Genomic DNA, 24,009 nt, shown 5'->3' with positions numbered 1-24,009 from the left:
AACCAACGTAGGCACGCTCCCTGGCTATCTCTAGTTGCGTTTGTCAGGCGTAGGGCAGCGGTCAGCCCAGGTTCCATCACCCTAGAGCTCGTCCGTTATATATTGGTACCTTGCTTGTCCTGTGCTATCCCTAGCCATTGGGATTCATGACAGTTATATACTACGTGGGCTGTATTATATACTAAGTGGGCTGTATTATATACTACGTGGCCTTTGTTATATACTGCATGGGCTGTGCTATATACTGTGTGGGCTGTGTTATACACTGCATGGGCTGTGCTATATACTATGTGGGCTGGGCAATATACTACGTGGCTGTGTTATATACTACGTGAGCTGTGCTATACACTGCGTGGGCTGTGCTATATACTACGTGGGCTGTGCTATATACTGCGTGGGCTGTGTTATATACTGCGTGGGCTGTGTTATATACTACGTGGCCTGTGTTATATACTACGTGGGCTGTGCTATATACTGTGTGGGCTGTGCTATACACTGCGTGGGCTGTGCTATATACTACGTGGGCTGTGCTATATACTATGTGGGCTGTGCTATATACTATGTGGGCTGTGCTATACACTGCGTGGGCTGTGTTATATACTACGTGGGCTGTGCTATATGCTATGTGGGCTGTGCTATATACTATGTGGGCTGTGTTATACACTGCGTGGGCTGTGCTATATACTACGTGGGCTGTTATACACTGCGTGGGCTGTGTTATATACTACGTGGGCTGTGCTATATACTATGTGGGCTGTGCTATATACTATGTGGGCTGTGTTATACACTGCGTGGGCTGTGCTATATACTACGTGGGCTGTTATACACTGCGTGGGCTGTGTTATATACTACGTGGGCTGTGCTATATACTATGTGGGCTGTGCTATATACTATGTGGGCTGTGTTATACACTGCGTGGGCTGTGTTATATACTACATGGCCTGTGTTATATACTACGTGGCTGTGCTATATACTACGTGGCTGTGCTATATACTACGTGGCTGTGCTATATACTACGTGGGCTGTGCTATATACTATGTGGGCTGTGTTATACACTGCGTGGGCTGTGTTATACACTGCGTGGGCTGTGCTATACACTATGTGGGCTGTGCTATATACTACGTGGGCTGTGCTATATGCTACGTGGTTGTGGTATATGCTACGTGGCCTGTGCTATATGCTACACGGGCTGTGTTATATGCTACGTGGGCTGTGGTATATTTCTCTGCTGTATCTGTGCATCATGAATCGTGGTATGTGTTAAAGAGGGGGGCCCACTGAGACTCTTTCGCCCGGGGCCCTCAAAAACCTAGAGCCAGCCCTGGCTTCACTGATTGTTTGCGGCCGGCCGCAAACAATCAGCGACAGGCGCAATCTGGCAGCAAATTAGCACGGAATTTGAACCACGCTTCGCTAATTGGCCGCGCCCGGCAGCCGAATCCTGTGTATAAATTGCATTATTCTGAAAACTTCATAAATAAACTACATACATATTCTAGAATACCCGATGCGTTAGAATCGGGCCACCATCTAGTAGCTTAATAAGGGGGCTCTGGGGCCATCATACTAATGTGGCGCCCCTAGGGGTATTTGCCACAAAAATAGTTATTGACACTAAATACAAATGTTAAAATAGCAAGACTGCACTACCATCTCCGGCCAGAAGGGGGAGCTCCAGAGATTCCCCTTGATCTATTCTGGTCTGAGAAAAAGATTGGCAGTTGGGTTGAGGAGCTGAAAGTGAGAGGTCGTATAACTGAGCTCCTAACAGCCCTATGACGGATTATAGGCCCGTAATACCGATAGTAAGAAAAGAGGAATAGAGAAAAAGGACATTGTGAGAACCGGGTAGCAATAACCTATACCCAGAATAGGCGCAGAGACGGATACCGGATCCGTGGCTTTATTCATTATATATAATACAACAACCGGAAGGAAGTGAGGTGATATCAGCTTCACCAGGGTAAGACGCAGCAACAGACACAGAGTTCAGCAGTACTCCCAGAGGGGGTAAGCCGACAAAAAGGGACTCGGGTTGTCCGTCGAACCAGAGCACAGAAGGGACAGATTGGGTCGGCAGCCAGTTCACAAACAGCAGCAGGACCATACAGAAACTGCGCATAATAAGAGGTGGAAATCCTGACAGGGTCAAAGTAATTCAGGGTTCTTATACAGACTCCGGTGACAGTATTGGTAGCAAATCCCTTTTTGTTGAAGTAAATTGGTTAAACGTTTCAACGCCTCAGTCTTTCATTTGGACAATAGCCGTCGATCCAGGATCGGGGCCATCACAGCTGAGAAGACCTGCTGCTGACCAAGTAAGTGTCTGTTCCTTCATGATATCCCTTACACTGTGCATCGCCTGAGGCCACAGCACCGGGTCAAGCCACTAGTGACATCCCCCTTAAGAGACGGACCTCATTGATCTGGTGCTGGGTACCTCGGTCCCCCGGGCGTCACACTATATATAGGGAGCTGTGGGTGCATCATACTGTATAATGGGGAACTGTGGTAAACATGCTGTGAATAAGGGGCTGTAGGGCTCCCATACTGAAAGGAGTTTGTATGTTCTCCCCGTGTTTGCGTGGGTTTCCTCCGGGTTCTCCGGTTTCCTCCCACATTCGAAAGACATACTGATAGGGAATTTAGATTGTGAGCCCCATCGGGGACAGTGATGATAATGTGTGCAAACTGTAAAAGCGCTGCGGAATATTATCGCTATATGAAAATAAAGATTAATATTATTATAGGTCACTTTGGGCGATTTGTATATAGATGATCTGTGGGACCATCATACTGCGTATAAGAAGCATCATTCTGCATATATGAGAGCTATGGGACAATCATACTGTATATAGGGAGTTGTGGGGCCATCATACTGTATATAGGGGAGGACCATTAGAGCACCACCGGTGGATCAGCAGGGTAATACTTGTTTACTTGATCACATTATCAGTTATTTTTACATTTTTATTTTAGAGGTTGTTTAACCATTTTAATTCTTAAAAACTAACCCAAAATACAGAAATATTAAATCTTACCAGAGACTCGGATTCCGAGAGAATTGTAAGATCTTGCAGTCCATGCAGAAATGGAAATCGATCTGTAATAGTTAAACAGATCCGAACTTTTTCTTGGGCAAATATCAGCGGATCTTTTTCAGTATCAGCCGTACTGTGGATGCCGTACCGGTATTTTCCCTCTGTGTATTCTGTGCAGAAGATCCCAAACGAGTGTTAATATGAATTTTACTGAAACTATTTCAGATCGTTTATACAGTGTCCCTTTTAAGACCTCCTTAGATGTTGAAGGGGGTTGTCTCACCTTTTGGCACCTGAACCAATTTCCAGAACACAGGCTCCACTATCACCCTTTCCAACTGGTGCCTGGAGCAGTGACAGGACGAGGCAGCGTATGCGCAGGCTCTCCCTCTAGTCACTGCTATGCCAGTTTCGAACACAGCCATACGCACTTGCTTTTTGCAAACTGATCTGCGGTGCAGAATATACATTGGCAACATGTTCATTTTTTGTGTTCGTGTCGGCGTTTGTAATGCATGCGATAAAATCTACAACAAAATTTTCCATGCACATTTTTTGCTGCAGATTGTCTTCAAATTTGCGGTCATAATATTTTTATTCTATATAGATGCACACAAATGCATGCTACTTTTTGATCATTTGACTTCTATTTGCCAGGACCCCAGCAGTGGCAATGCAAAGTAAAGGGATTGTCTGGCGCCACTTTGCATCAGAATGTGAGCAGTGTCGATGACGCAGGGTCTGCAAATACCTGCCATGATATATGCACAATTAGCATTGAATTCTAGTAGGACAGGTGTACGATCCCTGCCGATACGTCTACCCAGATGCGCACAGTCGGCAGGCATTATACACCTGTCCTATTGGAGTAGATTGACGATTTGGAATCCATCATGGCAGGTATTCGTAGATGCTACATCACCTGCATTACTTACCTCCTGATTTGGAAGAGTGAACACAGCCATTGGCTGGTCAAAGGCGAAAGTTAAAGTAAAGAAAGAATTACAGTAGTAAGAACTTGATAGTGGGAACCCATGTTCCCACAGGAGGAGTTTAAAGATGACACCAGGTCAGATTGTGCCTGTGTCGCAGTTATGGATTATAAAAGGCCTGGCCGAGAAGAGACTATTAGTGCCAGAACCTGTACCAGGACAGGTCGTGTGACTGTTAAGTGGGCTTACAGCCACCATTGCTGCTGAAAAGTCCGGTCAGATATCAGAGAAGGCCTGAGCTGTGAGGAATATCCGCGCCAGTTGAAGTCTGTGACCAGCGCCAGTAGAAGAAAGTGACCAAATTCAAACCAGGCTTGGGAAATGATCCGGCTGTGGCAGGGGACCATTCTTGTGGATCGTTACTTTCAGCATAGATGTACGGTACAGGGTGTTTGCTAGGGCCATGCTTCGGGGAACAGAGATGGCCAGTGCGACAAGCACACTGTACACCCAGTGACTTGCATATCTAGGACTTGTGGCCTAGAGGGAAATACCAGTGACCCCCACGAGGGCCAGTGTAACGATCAGACATTTTTACAGACACTTTTCCGGCCCCTCGGATTCAGATCTGGCCTTTCCCGCTCCTCACGGCGCTCCGGTGACCGCTACATCATCATCTCACGAGTCCGCAATGCACTCTTGGGACCGGAGCACCCGAGGAGCGTCGGTAACCGCTTCGCCTGGATCCGGGGGCCAATGGAAGGTGAGTATATAACAATTTTTTATTTTAACACGGATATGATGCCCACATTGCTATATACTGCGTGGGCTGTGCAATATACTATGTGGTCTGTGCAATATACTATGTGGTCTGTGCAATATACTACATGGCTGTGCAATATACTACGTGGGCTGTGCAATATACTACGTGGGCTGTGCAATATACTGCGTGGGCTGTGCAATACACTGCGTGGGCTGTGCAATATACTATGTGGACTGTGCAATATACTGCGTGGGCTGTGCAATGTACTACGTGGGCTGTGCAATATACTGTGTGGGCTGTGCTATATACTACGTGGGCTGTGCAATATACTACGTGGGCTGTGCAATATACTACGTGGGCTGTGTAATATACTACGTGGGCTGTGCAATATACTAAGTAGGCTGTGCAATATACTATGTGGGCTGTGCAATATACTACGTGGCCTGTGTTATACACTACGTGGCCTGTGTTATACACTACGTGGGCTGTGTTATACACTCCGTGGGCTGTGCTATATACTACGTGGCTGTGCTATATACTCCATGGGCTGTGTTATATACTCCGTGGCTGTGCTATATACTCCATGGGCTGTGCTATATACTACGTGGGCTGTGCTATATACTACGTGGGCTGTGCTATATACTACGTGGGCTGTGCTATATACTACGTGGGCTGTGCTATATACTACGTGGCTGTGCTATTTACTACGTGGGCTGTTATATACTACATGGCCGGCCGTGAACAATCAGCAACAGGCACAGTCCAGCCGCGAATTGGCGTGGGATTTGAACCGCGCCTCGCTAATTGGTCGCGGCCGGACGAATCCTGTGTATTCAATGTATTATTCTAAAATCTTCATAAATAAACTACATACATATTCTAGAATACCCGATGCGTTAGAATCGGGCTACCATCTAGTTTTGATATATCGGGCTTTTATGAACACAGCGATACCAAATATGTATATTTAAAAAAAAAAAAATGTTTTACTGCTATTATCATCAGTGTAGCTCCTCCTGTAGGCACTGTGGGCCCCCAAGGGAGTAAGGGGTCATGAGCAATTGCCCAGTTGTTTCCCCCTTAATGCCAACCCTGGATTCAAGAGACCCCCTTAAATTCCCAGATTTTCCCTGAAAAGGTTGGATCATGAAGTAGTGTCATGCCAAGTCATCATATGATGAAAATACCCCCTGACTTTGTATGGCCGAGTGCAGAAGTTATGGACGATGTAACCTACCTGCATGAACGGGCTTTAGATCTGGATACTTTTTCAAGAAGGATTTTTGGAACAAGAAATCACAGAACTTTTCTGGACTGATGCCCTTTTCCTCTATACAGCAGAGGCCCTCATACACCACTCGATGGTCAGTCCTACTGTCTCCTTGTAACTCCTGCAACAAAATAAGAAAAGATTATTCGACTTTAAACTGGAAAAATGGGTCCAACTTACTACATCTATGCAATGATCAGCCAAAGCAATAAAACCACCGACGTAAAATGAATAACATTGGTTATCTTATAGCGCCATTCAAGGAGTGAGAAATACATGGCACCAAGTGATCCATGTCTGCCGTGGTGTTATTCCTATGATGTCCAGTTGTATTGTAGTGCATTGTACAGATGATCAATCGATCGCTGGTCCAAGTTACCTAAAAAGACTAATAAAAAGTGCAAAAACTTAAAAATATTTGGCTGCTTATTTCACTTTTTGTTAGTCCCTGTAGGTACTTGGACCTGCAATCGATTGGAGCTGCACGTTTACGTTTAAAATCACCCCTCTCCCCTGTCCCCAAGCGGAATTAAAACATGGATAAAAACATTTTTGCTATTTCCGACAAGCAAAAAATGCCCGGAATAATAAAATATAAAAAAATATTTATACTACACAGAAATTGCCAAAATGGAAACAAGAGTTAATTAAAACGCTAGCATTGGTATTTTTATGGCTGCCACAGTTTCCCCCCAAAAATGCAAGAAAAAGCAATCAAAGGGTCGTAACTGCTCCAAAATGGTATCAGTAAAAACATCAGGCATAAACCAAATGGGATTTTTAAAAATTTATATTTCATTTTTTAAAGGGAACCTGTCATGAGGAAGAAAAATGCTATTAAGCTTCAGATATGGGGTTAATCTGCAGGTTAATAATGTTCTGAAGCTGCTGAGAGCCCCACTGCCGGGAGGAAATTGGCTTTATTCCTCCCGCCACTTCGTTAGCACCCCCAATTTTCAGTCGCAGGGATGGGTCGGCGCAGCTTCAGTCCCTGCTCAGTACATAGTGAGCGGCAGCTGTAATCGCGCTCTGGCACTGACTGACAGCTAGCTCTATACTAATGCACTGCTGCTGAGCTGGCTGTCAGTTAGTGCTGGGGTTTGGTTACAGACGCAGCTCGCTATGTACTAAGCGATGATGGAAGCCGCGCCGACATGCCTCTATGACTGAAAGCCTGAGGCTGCCGGGGGGAATAATGTTCATTTCCGCCTGGCAGTGGGGGTCTCAGTGCCAGCACTGAGCAGCTTCACAACAACATTAACCCCATATCTGCAGATTAAGCCCTTTCCAACATCGGGCGTAAATGTACACCAATGTCGGACTCCCTCTCTTTGATGTGGGCTCTGGCAGTAAGCACACATCTTTCCCGGCACATGTCAGCTGTTTTGAACAACTGACATGTGCCCGGAACAGCCGCGGTGGAACTACGATCCACCCGCAGCTATTAACCCTTTAAATGCGGCTGCCAAACTGTGCTTATTGCAATCGCACCGGAAATCCGCCCATCCGTGAACCCCGTGATCACGGGTCACTGATTGGGTTGGCATGACAACCAGAGGTCTCCTGCAGACCTCTATGGTTCTCACTGCCGGAGGTCAGCGCTCATAGCAAGTGAGTAATTCTGCTATATACAGGTGATCTGATCATTACCTGTATGTAGCAGAGCCAATCGGGTTATGGCAGGTTCTAGTCTCCCAGGAAGACTACTAAACCATGCCAAGAGTAAAAAAAAAAAAAAGTTTTTAAAAATATATATAAAAAAAATTTATAAAAAAAAGTTCAAATCACCCCCTTTCACCCCATTCAAAATAAAACATTAAGCAATAAAAATTCAAACCTACACATATTTGGTATCGCCACGTTCAGAATCTATCAATAAAAAAAGGTTTAACCTGATCGCTAAACGGCGTAACGAGAAAAAAATGTCAAAACGTCAGAATTACTTTTTTTTGATCGACGTGACATTGCATTAAAATGCAATAACAGGCGATCAAAAGAACGTATCTGCACCAAAATTATATAATTAACCCCTTCATGACCTTGGGATTTTCTGTTTTTCCGGGTTCGTTTTTCACTCCCCTCCTTCCCAGAGCCATAACTTTTTTATTTTTCTGTCAATATGGCCATGTGAGGGCTTATTTTTTGCAGGACGAGTTGTACTTTTGAACGAAATCATTGGTTTTAACATGACGTGTACTAGAAAATGGAAAAAAAAATTCCAAGTGCGGTGAAATTGCAAAAAAAGTGCAATCCCATGCGTGTTTTTTGTTTGGCTTTTTTGCTAGGTTCACTAAATGCTATATCTGACCCGCCAATATGATTCTCCAGGTCAGTACGAGTTCATAGACACCAAACATGTCTAGGTTATTTTAAAATTTTTAATTGCGCCATTTTCCGATACATGTAGCGTCTCCATTTTTCGTGATCTGGGGTCGAGTGAGGGCTTATTTTTTGCGATCCGAGCTGACGTTTTTAATTATACCCTTTTGGTGCAGATATGATCTTTTGATCGCCCGTTATTGCATTTTAATGCAATGTCGCAGCGACCAAAAAAAACATAATTTTGGCGTTTCAAATTTTTTTCTTGTTACGCCGTTTAGCGAACAGGTTAATCCTTTTTTTTATTGATAGATCAGGCGATTCTGAACTTGGTGATACCAAGTATGTGTAGGTTTGATTTTATTTTTATTGTTTTATTTTGAATGGGGCGAAAGGGGGGTGATTTAAACTTTTATATTTTTTTTATTTATTTCATATTTTTTTAAACATTTTTTTTTAACTTTTGCCATGCTTCAATAGCCTCCATGGGAGGCTAGAAGCAGGCACAGCACGATCGGCTCTGCTACATAGCAGCGATTATCAGATCGCTCTTATGTAGCCTAATTACACGCTTGCTATGAGCGCCGACCACAGGGTGGCGCTCACAGCAAGCCGGCATCAGTAACCATAGAGGTCTCAAGGACCTCTATGGTTACTATCCTGATGCATCGCTGACCCCCGATCATTTGACGGAGGTCGGTGATGAGCGCATTTCCGGCCGCGCGGCTGGAAGCGGTAGTTAAATGCCGCTGTCAGCGTTTGACAGCGGCATTTAACTAGTTAATATCGGCGGGTGGATCGCGATTCCACTCGCCTCTATTGCACGTACATGTCAGCTGACATGTCCCGGCTTTGATGCGGGCTCACCGCCAGAGCCCACATCAAAGCAGGGGATCTGACCTCAGACGTACTATCCCGTCCGAGGTCAGAAAGGGGTTAAAAATGTCAGCTCGGCACTCAAAAATAAGCCCTCACCCAACACGAGATCACGAAAAGTGGAGACGCTACGGTATCGGAAAATGGCCCAATTTTTTTTTTTTACTTTAAATAAAGTTTGACATTTTTTTTTTCCACCACTTCGATAAAAAAGAACCTAGACATGTTTGGTGTCTATGAACTCGTAATGACCTGGAGAATCATAATATCAGATCAGTTTTATCATTTAGTGTACATAGTAAAATAGCAAAACAAAAAACAAGTGTGGGATTGCACTTTTTTTTGCAATTTCACCGCACTTGTAATTTTTTTCCAGTTTTCCAGTACACGATATGTTAAAACCAATGGTGTCGTTCAAAAGTAAAAAACTCGTCCCGCCAAAAACAAATCCTCACATGTATTTTTTACACGACAGGTTAAGCATGCTTTCGCCTGTAATCTTATTAACATGGAGAATCATCTGAATTTTTTCACACAGTGACCACCCCTTAAAAACCCAAAAATCAAAGACGGAAATGTTTGCTTTTGTTCCCACACCATTTTACTGCACTTGGAATTTTTTCCTCATTTTACAGAACATTTTAAGCTAAAATACAGTGTTATTCAAAAATACACTTTTACACACAAAAAAATAAACCCTTAAATGGCCAAGTGGATCTAATTTTTTTTTTGCTTGTGAGAAAAACAGAGACACTAACAAAAATCTGATTCAGTATACGGATGGATCGGTTCATTTTTTCATGCACAAAAAAAAAAAAAAAATGGACATTTTAAATGAGGCTCAAAAAGGAATTTCAATATAAACAATGACTTCCATTCCATGACAGTAAACAGATCCTAAAAGCAGTTAGCAATACAAACATAAAACACAATATAAAGCTGAAGAAACGCTATGGCCGCATCTTACTGTGGACGTATTGGGAAACGCATGGAGGGGACGCCGGCATAAGAGGGTCCTTGCGAAAAAACACTGTACGACATTGATAGAAGTGGCCCCAGGAGGTACCAATGGTGGGATGTCCGCCCCTGGGGAAACGCCTTCTAGTATCTATCATATTAGTGGATAATAAATCATTATTCTTACCAGCGACTCCTCTCTGCTCAGGATTTTGGCGTTCTTCAGTTCCTTCAGGAAGTGAAAGCTATCAGTTATTGCTAGACAAATGGGGACCTTTGACTTGGCATAAAACCACTGGATGTCCGCCATGGCCACATTGTCCGGGACCTGGCTGCATTCTGTGGAGAGGACCATGTTAGGATCTGTGGACATAAATGTGATTAAATTAGAGTTATTTGCCAAGCCTATTTTTTTTTTTTTTTTTCAGCTGACAGCCACACTGTCCCGTTCCTGCCCACACTTGTCTATGCTTGCAAAGTCTCATTTTAGAGGCGTTGGAGAAATTTTAAAAAATATTCAACTATTTGGGGGTTTTTTTGTACTAGTACCTGTCATTTCAGGTGACTTTTCAGAATAAGCTGCACTGTGTATGTACATGAGGAATAACACTATTTCTGGCCATTATGTGACTTACATCCTGCATTTTCCACCTGTTTTTCCCTGTGCAGGTCCTGGGGCCGATTCATTAAAGGAGTTGTCCACAACTCAGACAACCTCTTCTCAATCCACATGTTTGTACCAGTAAAATAATACATGGTCTCTCCTGGGGCTTGCGTGACATTATTACATCACGTGATCCCTGCAGCCAATCAGTGCTGGCTTCACTCTCTCCTCCTTCAGGCGTATCACATACATCAGGCGAAGCGAGAAAGCAGCAGCTCTCACTTGCTCTGGATGACTTTAATTTGTCCGAAGGCTGGGACAGTGAAGCAGCACGTGAGCCCTAGGAAAGACAAGGTTGACACCGCTGGAACGTTGCCGGTCCTAGAGGCGAGTATAAGTGTTGTTATTTTACTAGGAGCAAACATACAGATTGAGAAAGGGGTTGTCCGAGTAGCAGACAATCCCTTTAAGACTAGCTTTTTGCACACAAGTCTCAAGGAAATAATTACTAGAGTAAGATGCTCATTATTCATTAAAAGGCACATGACACTTGAATGAATTAAGTGCATCTTACAACTCTGCCAAAAAGAACAAACTTCTGGCATAAATTTACCAAAGCAGTGAAAATGTTGATGATTTTGCTAGGTGGGCTTCACCATACCACATCCAAGTGCCAACCACTTTGGCAAAGTTGTCAATGGCTTGTGTAAAAACAAAAAATTTCACAAAACTTTTGTTCAACATTTCAAAAAATGTTCTTGCCAGAATTCTGTTAAAAATATCTCGATGACTTGGGCCCTTAGTCTCCAATTGTCAGTTGTCTCTGAGCTGGTGGGTGCAGACTAGCTACTATCATGTCTTTCGTACTCAGAGATTAGAAGAAAAAATATTTCCCCAATGTCTCTGGAGCTCACCTTCAGAATCAACAGCAGGGCAAAGGACATTATACAGCAGAACTGAGCAGTGTATCTGTGAACCCAGCTCTGGGCTCAGATAAAATACTTACTAGAAAACAGCAACACGGGTCTGTGTGTCTACCTCACTCAATAGCTTTTCTTCTCATCCCTCTACTCTCCAATGCCCTCTATGCACAATAACTGTTATCTTATCTCTTAGTGAGCTCGTGACTAGTGATGAGCGAATGTGCTCGGATGAGGTGTTATCTGAGCATGCTCGTGTGCTAACCGAGTGTCTTTGGTGTGCTTGAAAAATATGTTCAAGTTTCCGCAGCTTAGGGTACTTATTTGTTCCCTTCATGGTACTTTTTGAATATATTTGTGTTTTACGTGTGTCTTATCCTGGGTTAGAGTCTTTTCTCTGAAAATTCAAACTATAAAAAAAAATATATATAAAGTGTTTAACCCAATGAACTTTTACACATTTCAACACAGCCCTGAATGCATTTCTAAACTGTGGCTTAGATTTATAATGCCAGGCAAATTATGTACACGTTTAGAGAAAAATTGTTCGGATAGCGACTCAAAGACTTAAATGGAACTGTTATATTGCAGATTGTAGAACGAGTGATCAAATCCTCCCAGGTTTAAGTTCCCTATGGGGACTAAAAGACTGAAATAAATTGAAACGTAAAAAGTACACAGATTTGCCATCACCACGTTCACAAAAATCCAATTTATCAAAATATAAAAATTATTTAACACATACAATACAAAAAAAAAAAAAAAAAAAGCACCAAAATTGCTGTTTCAGTCACCACACACACACACAAAAAAAGGCACTGAAAATTATCAAAATATTGTAGGTACCCTAAAATAGTACCGATAAATATGAACTCTCACCACACAAAAAACAACCCCTCACATAGCTCCATCAGCAAGGAAATAGAAACATGAGGGTCTAGATATACATACGCTGAAAAAAAGAGAATGGACAGCACCTACAAAAATCATGAAGTGATCTAATGCCGCTAGGCAAATATATATGTGACACCCCAGGAGTGCGGCTGCCTTCCTCACGGGGGGGGGGGGGGGGGGGGATGTCATGCCTGGATGCAAGGAGGGAAGGAGGGATTCCCTAATCAGGTAATACAAACATACAACATCTTCCTAACTCCAGGCCAGAAGGGGGAGCTCTAAGCACGGTTTCAGGGTAGCTTCCCTATAAGTACTGGTCTGGAGGCGGGGTTGGTTAGTTGAGTGTGAGACACTGAAGGGAAAGGAAGCAAGAGAGGAGCCTGGGGTCTGGAGCTGCGATTGGGCTCACCCCAAGATAAAGTGCAAAGAGGCCGGAGTCCGTGGTGGTGAGAGGATTTCATACTCGGTCACCGAATCTAGAGGGCAGGAGATTCCAAGTCTCCTGGCCCCAACTGACATCCGGAGGCAACACAGCAGGTCAGGAGCCTGCGGCTGCCAGAGAGAAGGCAGTACCCAAGACAGGCTCAGGCTGTCAGCCATACGGGTTGGAAGTACAGACACTGAAAGGACTTGTGTAAAGCTTCAGGCAGCAAGGGTCAGAGAATACAGCGAAGAAAGGAAGGCCTCCGAACCCACCTGGCTAGGTGGATCCCAAGTTGCATCCAGGCTGCCCGGACCCCATCAACACCTGTTACCTGCACCCTGGACTGTACCTGCATTTCATCAATAAAAGGTAAAGGAAACTGCTATCCCTGTGTCCTTCAATTATTTCTTGCACCCCACCGTCAATCATCCCTTTTACCAACTGTACCGGTAGCCCTGGGGACTAAGCTCTACCTGTAGGGAGCTATACCAACTCTGCTGCAACTGCATCAGTCCCAGTGGACCCCTTTAAGCAGCGTCGGCCTTCACTGGCCGAATACCACAGGTGGCGTCACGAATTATCTTTTATAGACTTTATTCTCCACTTCCATTCATCCACTTTAACTGGGCCACGGACCAGGTCACTGCCACTGTGACCATCCGTTTAAGTACCGCTGGACCCAGCCCAAGTACCCCACGGCCCTAGCGGGCACTCCATATTTATAACTGAACGCGAGGTTCTTAGTTTAACAAAACCACAGCAACAATGGCCACCACACATCACCAACACCAAATGTACAGAGCAATGAAACTCACCGCTTTGGCGATGGTCGGCGCACGGCTCCGCTCTTTTGGGGCAATACGGACTCCTTTCATTTGATGTTGTGCTGTGTGACGGCCATTGTTGCTGTGGTTTTGTGCTGGTGGCGCGGTTTAAAGACACCTGGCCGTCTTCACTGCCGTTGCATTGCCTCTGTGACTGTGGTTGGTGTGTGGCTCCACTCCGTTGGGGCGATACAGACCCCTTTCATTTGATGCTGGTGCTGTGTGGCGGCCATTGTTGCTGTGGTTTTGTTCTGGTGGCATGGCGCGGCCTAGAGACACCTGCCCGTCTGCGCTGTTGGTGCATTGCCACAGCAACAATGGCCGCCACACAGCACCAGCACCAAATGAAAGGAGTCTGTATTGCATCAACAGAGAGGAGCCGTCCGCTGACCACCGCCAAAGCGATGAGTTTCATTGCTCCTTACATTTGGTGTTGGTGATGTGTAGCCGCCATTGTTGCTGTGGTTCTGTGCTGGTCTGGAGTCATGGGGGACTCTGTCTTGCAGCATGGGTGCTGTGAGATACAATGCCATCTGCCCTGCCGCAGCATTGCCTCCGTGGCGGTGGATGGCGTGCGGCTCCACCCCGTAAAGGCGATAGGGACCCACTAAGAGGTTTGCCGTGACGTGGCAGTGGGCTTCATACACTCTAATCAGAATGTTAAACTAAGAACCTCATGTTCACAGATATATATATATATATATATAATTTTTTTTTTTTTTTTTTTGCCTAGCGGCATTAGATCAGTGTATGATTTTTGGAGGTGCGGTCCATTCTTTTTTTCTGCAAAATACATATACATACACACATACCAGGATGGAGGTGTGTGTGTGTGTGTGTGTGTGTGTGTGTGTGTGGGGGGGGGGGCCCAGTCCAAATCTTGCATTGAGACCCATCAGACTGTAGTTACACCACTGTATGCTGGTGCCATATTGAGGAACTAGCATTTGCCACCGCTTTATTATCGGAGGTGGAGGGTGGGGGGAGTGGAGGCATCCCTGAACCAGCACGTCTTCATTCTCAGGATAGTGGGAGTTCCAGCGGTTCAAGAATTATGTCACCACTTATACATGTACTAGTTACATGCACATACTGTAAGCACCTACCATATACAGTTACTGCGTCCATCTTTGGAAGTTCTCTGATGTATTCATAATTTATTGGACTGCAGGGTCATATCTGAAACAGAGATATTATGATCTGTAATATAAGGTAATAAGGTAATGACCTTATTATATTACATAAATTACATCATTCTGAATAAAAAATAGACACACGGGTTCTCAGCCAAAATCCCAATCAGCCTGATTATGCATTGATACATTCTACAGTATATCTCTTTTACTAATTGCTGCATAACCAGTGAGGATTCCAGAAAAACTGAGTTACGACTGCAATAGAAGATCAGTGCCATATTATGTAACAAACATCCGCTATATGGAGAAAAGTATTGGATACACCTGTTAAAGTAGTTGTCCAGGCTTGGGACTCAAGTCTGCAGTCATTCTATGTGACTGCAGACTTGTGAATCCTCACAGAGTGCAGTGTGTGCACTGTCAGGATTCTCCAGTGCCAGGATTGGGAGGTTATGTTACCGCAAGAATGTGATTTGCATACTTCTGGACACATTCCAACTAGACATGTCCAGTGCTACTCAATTCACTTGTATTGAGTGAGGCAGCGCATGTCTAATTTGCACGTGACCGCATGTATACATATCACAGTCGTGCACTCGCCTGCACCTGGAGACAAAGGATCCCGACAGAGCGCACACTGCACACTGTGAGGATTCACAAGTCGGCAATCACATAGACTGACTGCAGACTTGAGTCCCAACCCATTTAATCATGGAGTTCAATTTATTATTCAGTCCCATTGCTCCCTGGTATAAGAATCGAGCAATAATAATGCAAATACTGATCGTTTTGTTCACCTGCTAGATACGAGTTCAGGGTGACGTCCCATTCCAAATCCACAGAAATGTATTGGGACAATAAAAAATTGTGATCCTTCGCTCCACAGAACACGTTTCCAGTGATAGCAAATTTACACAACTGTGTATGGAAACTAGAGTACATGGGTATGGGCTTTTTTGTTATCTAAAATCCTATCTTAATATTTTGGTATTTGACCTGTTCATGGCTCGTTAATACCCTGACCCCATTGGCTCTCTCTAATATTACTTCAGTAGATGAGCATAGGAGTGAATTACCAAATGGTTACTGAATGTACTTTCTTACCTACTTCTGCATACTTTGCCACTTTGGATTAGCGGATATTTATCCACAATGCTGAATTTACGGTGTTTGTTGAGGCATGTCCACAATACTATGGTTACTCAACCTCTCATCTGCCTGGCTACTTTATGTAGGTATGGTTTTTTAGGCACAATATTGAGAATAGAGTGAATGACATACCCCACAGGCTAGTGTGGACTCTGGCTCTCCCTCACAACAGCCATATACAGCACATCAGCACTTTAGTACGCAGAGATAATCGATAGTTTCCCTTGAGACTCTGCTGTCTCCCCATTAGGGGTTTATTTTTTCTGTGTGTGTGTGTGTGTGTGTGTGTGTGTGTGTGTGTTTTTCGTGTGTCCCATTTTTGGTTTGTTTTAGGGTTTACAGGGCTACCGACAGGGGCGCCGTTGCGTCTACAACTAGGGTGTCAACCTCCACTGGTAGGCAGGGCTTCTCTCAGGGCCTTACAGGGTGAGATTAGCCCCCCTTCCTTATTATTTTTGGTTATTATACTTTTTTTTGGGGGGTGTGAACACTGTTTATTAGGTGGTTCCTGGTTGACTCTTGCACTTTTTTTTATATATTGAGAACTATTAATATAACAATCAAAGTTATTTTTTAGGGGTCTTGATTTCCCCGTTGGTATGTTTTCTGATATCAAGACCCCATTTATTTTTCTAGAGGTTGTTTTTTCAACTTTACACCACTCCACACTGTTGGTAATACAAAGCTACATGCAGCTGCTAGGCCATAGAAACCAAAACTATCAAGCTCCCGACATGGGCACAGTTTTTATGCTGATGTGTGGCAGACTGGTTGGTAGTGTGAAGCTCACTGATACCATCGCGGTTCTAATAGGAGCCACCGGTGTAACAAGTTTGGTCATGACATTTCTTCTTTCCTAAATCTTCACTTGTGAATGATTTTATTGAGAAGTGGAAAAAAACACAAACTCCCATCCAGAGAGTGACCTCGTTTTATACACTTGTATGGAGCGAGGCCATGCCCCGAATAGTGGCGCAGCCATCCAGTTGGCACGGCCTCACTTCACATGGAGCGAGGTCGTGCCCACTGGCCAGGCTCTGGCCGGGAGTATATATAACTCATACATATTCTCCGGTCCTGGCTCAGAAACCGATGAATCCTCACAGCACATAGTGCGTGCACTGAGGGGATTCATAGACAGAGACACAGAGTGACTCCAAACTTATCGATTTGGACCGGACAACCCCTTTAATTCAATCACTATATATTGAAGTAATAGTTGTACAGTATTTGTTGTCCTTTCCTGCCATCTACTGCCCATTCCTAATATATGTTCTCATGTTTTGCTGATCTAATCTCCCATTATGCCTTTCTCTCTGTAACTCCGCCTAACTTTTTTCCTCACATCCTTTTTTTCTGGTCAGTGCCATCTTGGCAGAAGCGTGCATCAGAGCTGGAGAGAGGATTCTCCTGTTACCTCTTTCCATAAAAACCTCCATTTTCTATCTCATCCTCATCGCTTCATCTTGTCTGACATCAACATTATCATTCGTCAAGGTACTGTGAATAAGCGACCTAAAAATTCATCCACATCATCTTCCTTTCTGGATCATCCACATGTAGCTGGTCAGGCTAAAGGGAAGGGTATAGTGAGTAACACTATCTTCCATTGCTTGTACAGAAATCTGTGCTCACATCCCTCAGACACATCTCACCTACATACATCGGTGGCAGAATAGATGCATCACACTGTAATTGTACATCACAGTTATGGTGTGCGCACGGTAGATGTGCAGGAGCCTCCTGAATTTACCAATGACGCTCCACTCTAATGGGGATCTCGGCTAACAGGCATTTACATGTAGCCGTAGTCAATTCTACCCGTGGGCCACAGGCAGCCCTGTCCGAAACTCCAGGTCAACCTCACGGTTCATACCCGTACTGTGATACACGCACGTCTGAGTATGGCCTAAGGAATGGAGTCCAATTAACAGTAGATCATGCACTTTCCTACTGAAATTCACATAAAAGTGTTTTTACTTTCTATTAACCCAGAACCCTTAGCTCTTAATGTTATATTCAAGAAATTTTACTGTACATACAAAGACTTGCAAACATATTCACCCCCTCCCTCTACATGACTTTTTACTTGTTTTGTTACATTACAGCCGGTGTTTAAATATTATTGTAATCCGATTTGTATGTGATACATCATCAACAAATAGGATTGACAGACTGAAATCTCTTTCTCGATTCTGCGGGTGGTGGTGCATGGCCGTTCTTAGTTGGTGGAGCGAACTGTCTAGTTAATTCCGGTAAGAACAATCATCGACAAATAGTCTAAGTCGGTGAAATGAGAAAAATATAGGCATAAATTAAATTTATGGGATCAAATAACTAAAAATCATCATGTGCATATGTATTCACCCCTTTTGCAATGAAGACCCTACAAATTTCAGATGCAAGCAATTCTCTTCATAAATCTCATGCTTAGTGACAGGAAGTCCACCCGTGAGTAATCTAAGTGTCACATGTCTGTCAGTATACACACACCTTTTCTGAATCGTGGACATGGGCCACTTGCAAAACCCGGAGTGAAGGGAGAGACCCGCGCCCAGTGCCATCCTGCAGATCTCTCCAAAAATAACAGCCCATGTCAGGTTTTCTTAAATCTTACTTTGGTTAAATAGTTCGACCAAATCCACACTCTTTTATTTGCATTGCGACCACAGGTGCGGCTGTGATTATAATGCACTCCAGAGGCTTTAATATGCTTCTATGTGCATACTGGGGGATACATACCGGCCCTCGTATATGATCCCCCTCACTGTCTCACATATCCCCCGCTCCGTTCAAATCTGTGAGGTTGAACACCTGTCACCATACAGGGGGCCTGTTACAGGGCATCCGCATTTCATTGCTCCTACCTAGCCCGGTGTTCCACCTCGAAGCTAAAATTTTACAGTGACAGGAACCATCTGGTGATTCGAGCATTCCTCTCCTTGGCATTTCTAATCCAGACCAAGGGTGAATGGTATATCAATGTGCATTTTTTCTACTAGGCAGCCAACCCCTGCAATGTTTGGAGGGTGGGGGTGGTTGTTTTTATCAAGTAGTTTGCACATGTGCCGCTCCTAGCCTTTATCAGTGGAGGCCTGCTGCATCCTGCTAAGTGTGCATTTGTCATCAGACAGGGTTTTGGGAAGGCCATACCTCATTGTATTTATTTTTTCTAAGTTTTTTCTATGCTAGCTGTTTTTTGATATTAGGGTAGGACCCGCAATATTATGAGGACCCTTGACGACGGGTTGCGGGCTTACTTTATTTTGGCCAAAATATTAAACCAATACCTCATATAGTGTATGTGTTTATCATATGCATACATTTTTTTGCCCTATATCATATCCTTTTTTGCAGGATGTGGCCAGGCCTCTTTATGTTGGTTAGGTTTTTTTCTGGTGCATCTTTCACTGTGTGCTGCATATTATAGTGCTGGGCAGCCCGCCTGTTAATACAAGGGGCGTCATTAATAGGTTGCATACCAGACACTGTGCACCACACTTATCAGTGTGACTGGCGTCCTATGTGAGTTATATCAATGTGCATTTTTTCTACTAGGCAGCCAACCCCTGCAATGTTTGGAGGGTCAGGGTGGTTGTTTTTATCAAGTAGTCTGCACCTGTGCCGCTCCTAGCCTTTATCAGTGGAGGCCTGCTGCATCCTGCTAAGTGTGCATTTGTCATCAGACAGAGTTTTGGGAAGGCCGTATCTCATTGTATGTATTTTTTCTGAGTTTTTTCTATGTTAGCTGTTTTCTGAATGGTACATTGCAAAGCAAAACTGTCTCCCGAGCAAATAATAACATAGGGACTCCAAGGCCAAGCACTCCTTCTCCACTACGCTATAATTCTTTTTCTGCCAGGGGACATTTCCTACTAAAGTAGGTGACCGGATGTTCTCCATTCACCTCTTGTGACAGAACTGCTCCTAGGCCTACCTCAGAGACATCCGTTGTACGATAAAGTCTTTCTTGAAGTTGGGGCTCGTGAGGACAGGCTGTGTGCAAAACGCCAACTTCATAGATTGGAATTCTTCCTCCGCCTGGGGGTTCCACCCAACCATGACTGATTATCTTCCCCTTAAGAGATCGGTAAAGGGTGCCGATCTTCCAGCAAAATTAGCTACAAACGGTAGGTAGTACCCAACGATGCAGAGGAATGCTCTTACCTGTTTTGTAGCAAGAGGCCAGTACCAGTTGTGAATGGCCTCAATTGTGTTTATTTGGGATTTAATAACCCCACGGCCAGTCATGTACCCCAAGTACCGGGCTTCCTCGAGATCGGACGCACATTTTTTGGGGGGTTCACCGTCATGCCCGCGGCTCTGAGCAAATCCACTACTGCTTGTACCTGGAACAACGGGGTATGCCAATCTGTGCTAAATATGATAGTATCATCCAAATACGCTGACGGATACATCTGATGGGGGCTCTAACGCTATGTCCATGGTCTCTGGAGTGTGGCAGTGCCCCATGAAACCCAAAACTCAAGATGACATAGTGATAAGGACCTCGGCGTTATAATCGCTGACTTTGTAAGAGGCACCTGCCAGTAACCCTTGGTCACATCGAGTGTCGTGAAGTACTGGGCCTGTCCCAGTCTCTTAATCAGCTCGTCAACCCGAGGCATTGGATAAAGGTCAAATTTGGGCATTCAATTTTTGGAAGTCATTACAAAATTGTAACGATCCGTCCCTCTTTGGAATCAGTACATTGTGGCTAGCCAACTCACTTCTGGACTCCTCAATAACTCCTAGTTGGAGCATTTTTTTTCACCTCCGCCACGATGGCTTACTTCCTCGCCTCCGGCACATGGTACAGTTTCATTCATACCCTTACCGGAGGGTCATGTTGGATTACAGATGGACGGCAGGCCAGTTCTGTGAATACGTCCGTATTCTGCTGCACAAACCTCCGAGCCCCCCCATCGCTGATGTTTGGAGAAAGTGTCACTTACCTTTACCTCTCTCCCGACCTCCTCCCAGGACCGGAGCCGCATGACTAAATCAATTACATTGTGCCACATACAAGGGAGGTATCAAATACAAAGCAACTTAATGTAAAATATGACATAACAAAAACCGCAATAAAAACAAGTGTTATGTAAACGAAAAAAACAAAAAAACAACATAAAACCTAAATAACTTAATTGTAACTAAAGTTAAGATCCCGCGATGAGTATTTGGTGAGTTTTTGCAGATTTTCTGCACCTGTTATGTAAGGTTACATGCGTTTTTCAGTGTTTTATTTATTTATTTTTATTTTTTTAAGATGAGTCTGGCACGTTTTTTGAAGCTGGGGTTTTTGTGTCTTGTGCGTTTATCTGCGTATTTTTCTGCATCAAATATGGGAAAAATTTGCACAGAAAACGCAGAAAAAATTGACACTTTGCAAATTTGAACATACACCGCAGGTCAGTCTAAGGCACATAAAAAAAGCAAAGAAATGCAGTATGTCACTTCCTTCAGCGCTTTTAATCCAAAACTGCCTGTATGGTTTAGCTGCGTTTTTTTATGCCAAAACCTTATGAAGTTCAATCAGATTATTTTTTTTTGTTATGCACTAAACTTTATCAGCATGCATAAGAGACAAACGTACCATGAAAAAAACAAAACACAGCAATAAAAATGTAGCAAAAAAAAATGAGCAAAACCTGCTTTTTGTAAGCAACTTACACTTTGCTTAAAAAAAAAAAAAAAAAAAGCCGAGCAAAAATGCAATGTGTGAACATAGCCCGATAGGTGGTGAAAAGCTGCAGCATCAAAATGTCACCAAATACTCATCGTGGGAACATAGCCATTAAAATATATATATATATCTCGATGATTTGCTTTTTCATCAATGCTTTAAATGTATGGAACGGAAGGACGATTTTGATGAATTGAATAGTATCACTTATAAGATGTATCTATCCCGCTTACTACACAGATACAGTCGGGTACACAGATACAGGAACAGTACACGGACAGTACTCTCCGCAGATTTGTAATCTAATTTAGGTTTCAATTCCTCACTATTTCCAAGACATATGTTCGCTGCCAGTGAGCGACAGCATGCAGTACATTCAGTAATGGAAGTACACCCCGCGCTGCGCTCAGCTGAGGAGCGAACACCATTGTACCTAAGCAGCGTATACAGCTGTATACTCACTCCTGGGAACTCCAGAGCCGTCATGTGTCTGCAGCCAGGAAGGGAGGAGCAGATCTGTGACCTCGGAAAATGACTTTAGGGCTTTTCTCTTCCAGAGCAGCTTTCGGTTTCTTCTCTGCCCGCCTGTGTATACAGAGGGGGTCCTGCCCGCCTTATTTACATGACTACATAGGGAGGATTACAGACAGCAGCCCCCACATCAAGACCTCCTTCCCTACCACAGTGTGCACCTCCCCCGCCTCTAGAAAACCCTTCACAAATAACCCAGCTTCTCTGCAGTAAGGGCTCATATCAGTGATTTTTCTGATTTTTTCTTTTGATGTTTGTTTTTTTCCGCAGACAAAACCTGCTCTCTTGGCAGAAAGAAATTTGTTTTAAAAAAAAAAAAGCAGGTTTTGCTGCATTTTTGTCAGCGTACATTTGTCTCTTGTGCATGCTGATAAAGTTTTAGTACACAAAAAAAAAATCTGATTCTACTTCTACTAACTGATATCTGCGTTTTTTTGCACCAGTCATTGCATTCAATGGGTGAACAGCGCTGAAAAAAAGCTGAAAGTGCCATGCTGCATTCTGCAAAAACCAAGGTATTGCACAAAATACTGAGGACAAAAAAACAAGCTGTGTGCATGAGATTTCGGACATCTCATAGACTTTGCTGGTACTGTAAAAGGCAGCTGAAAATTTGCATTAAAAAAAAATTGAAAAAAGTCAGTATATTCCATATTCTGTGCAATGGCGCCCTCTGGTGGACAATTATAACAATTACATCCAGTAGCTTTCTGATCTCTTATTGCATTATTTTGGGAGACAAAATGAACAAACAAACAAACAAAAAAAAAAAACAATTCTGCCATTTTGATTTTTTTTACTCTTCTGGTATTTACTGTATGAGATAAAGATTACAATATATTATTATTCCAAATGCATATCTATCTATCTAGAAAAAGTAGTAACATTTAGATTATATGTTCTTAATGTTTTTCTGTGTTTTCACATGGCCTAAACTTCTGCTGTGCTTTTTTTTTTTTTTTTTTTTTTTTTTTTTTTTTTTTCTATATAATGCAGTCTGGCAGCTTGCACATGTTCACATTGTATATCTATCTATTAATGTTCCAATATAAGGGGATGATATGGGTATTGAAAAAATAATTTAATTTTTTTTTTTTTTTACATTTTTTATTTATTGTTCTCCTGGCTTTGTATGTGTAGAATCATGGCAGACACGGGGGACCTTCAGTAGGCTCCTGGCTGCCAAGATAATGATATCAGCACCCAATTTCCAACCCTGTAAATGAGGCTGTCACTGATAGATAGCAGCAGTTAATCTTGGGCGTTGGCCGTATAACACAGCTGGCACCTTTGTGATATGGAGAAGGCTCAATATATGCAGTATGTGCAGTGCTGAATGGGCACCTCGGGCAATTGTGGTCCTTGGCGCTTGACTTAGTTAACCTGTTGCTCTTGGGACCTGCAGCCATCTCAAGAACCAAGCCCCATCCCACACCATCAGAAATGTTCTCTTTTATGAGGAGTCCTAAACTAGCCGCGCGCACTTGCACTTCCCTGCAGTTTGAGATCCAGTAAATATGTAGCAGCCGCTGCCAGGTACTGTAGAACATCGCCTAGTCAGGAGTATGGCAGCACTCTGCAGTGGCTGCTACATACTGAATAGAGTTGTATAGGTGCCACCGGCGCTTGGAACAGCTGATTAATGGGAGTATCAAAGAACAGGTCATCAATATCCCTTAAGTG

General features: G+C 43.6%; 1 protein-coding gene across 3 annotated transcripts in view; it reads right to left on the bottom strand.

Annotated features, from left to right (window-relative positions):
- Window positions 1–22,490, bottom strand: part of LOC143793269 (uncharacterized) — a 78,724-nt gene extending 56,234 nt beyond the window's left edge. The window contains exons 1-5 of one of the 3 annotated variants that reach the window (XM_077280095.1): window positions 22,258–22,490; window positions 14,931–15,003; window positions 10,346–10,521; window positions 5,974–6,127; window positions 3,042–3,211 (exon numbers count right to left, since the gene is read on the bottom strand). In XM_077280095.1, coding sequence (XP_077136210.1) covers window positions 3,042–3,211; window positions 5,974–6,127; window positions 10,346–10,521; window positions 14,931–14,952 — 522 coding nt within the window. In that variant the 5' untranslated portion in view covers window positions 14,953–15,003; window positions 22,258–22,490. The remainder of the gene's footprint in view (window positions 1–3,041; window positions 3,212–5,973; window positions 6,128–10,345; window positions 10,522–14,930; window positions 15,004–22,257) is intronic. The other 2 variants (XM_077280096.1, XM_077280097.1) reach the window with 2 other exon arrangements.
- Window positions 22,491–24,009: the final 1,519 nt, after the last annotated feature.

Source organism: Ranitomeya variabilis, chromosome 1 (genome assembly GCF_051348905.1).
Source record: "Ranitomeya variabilis isolate aRanVar5 chromosome 1, aRanVar5.hap1, whole genome shotgun sequence".
NCBI classification, from domain to species: Eukaryota; Metazoa; Chordata; class Amphibia; order Anura; family Dendrobatidae; genus Ranitomeya; species Ranitomeya variabilis.
Note: the sequence above shows the minus strand (reverse complement) of the source record. Positions and strands in the feature narration are given on the sequence as shown.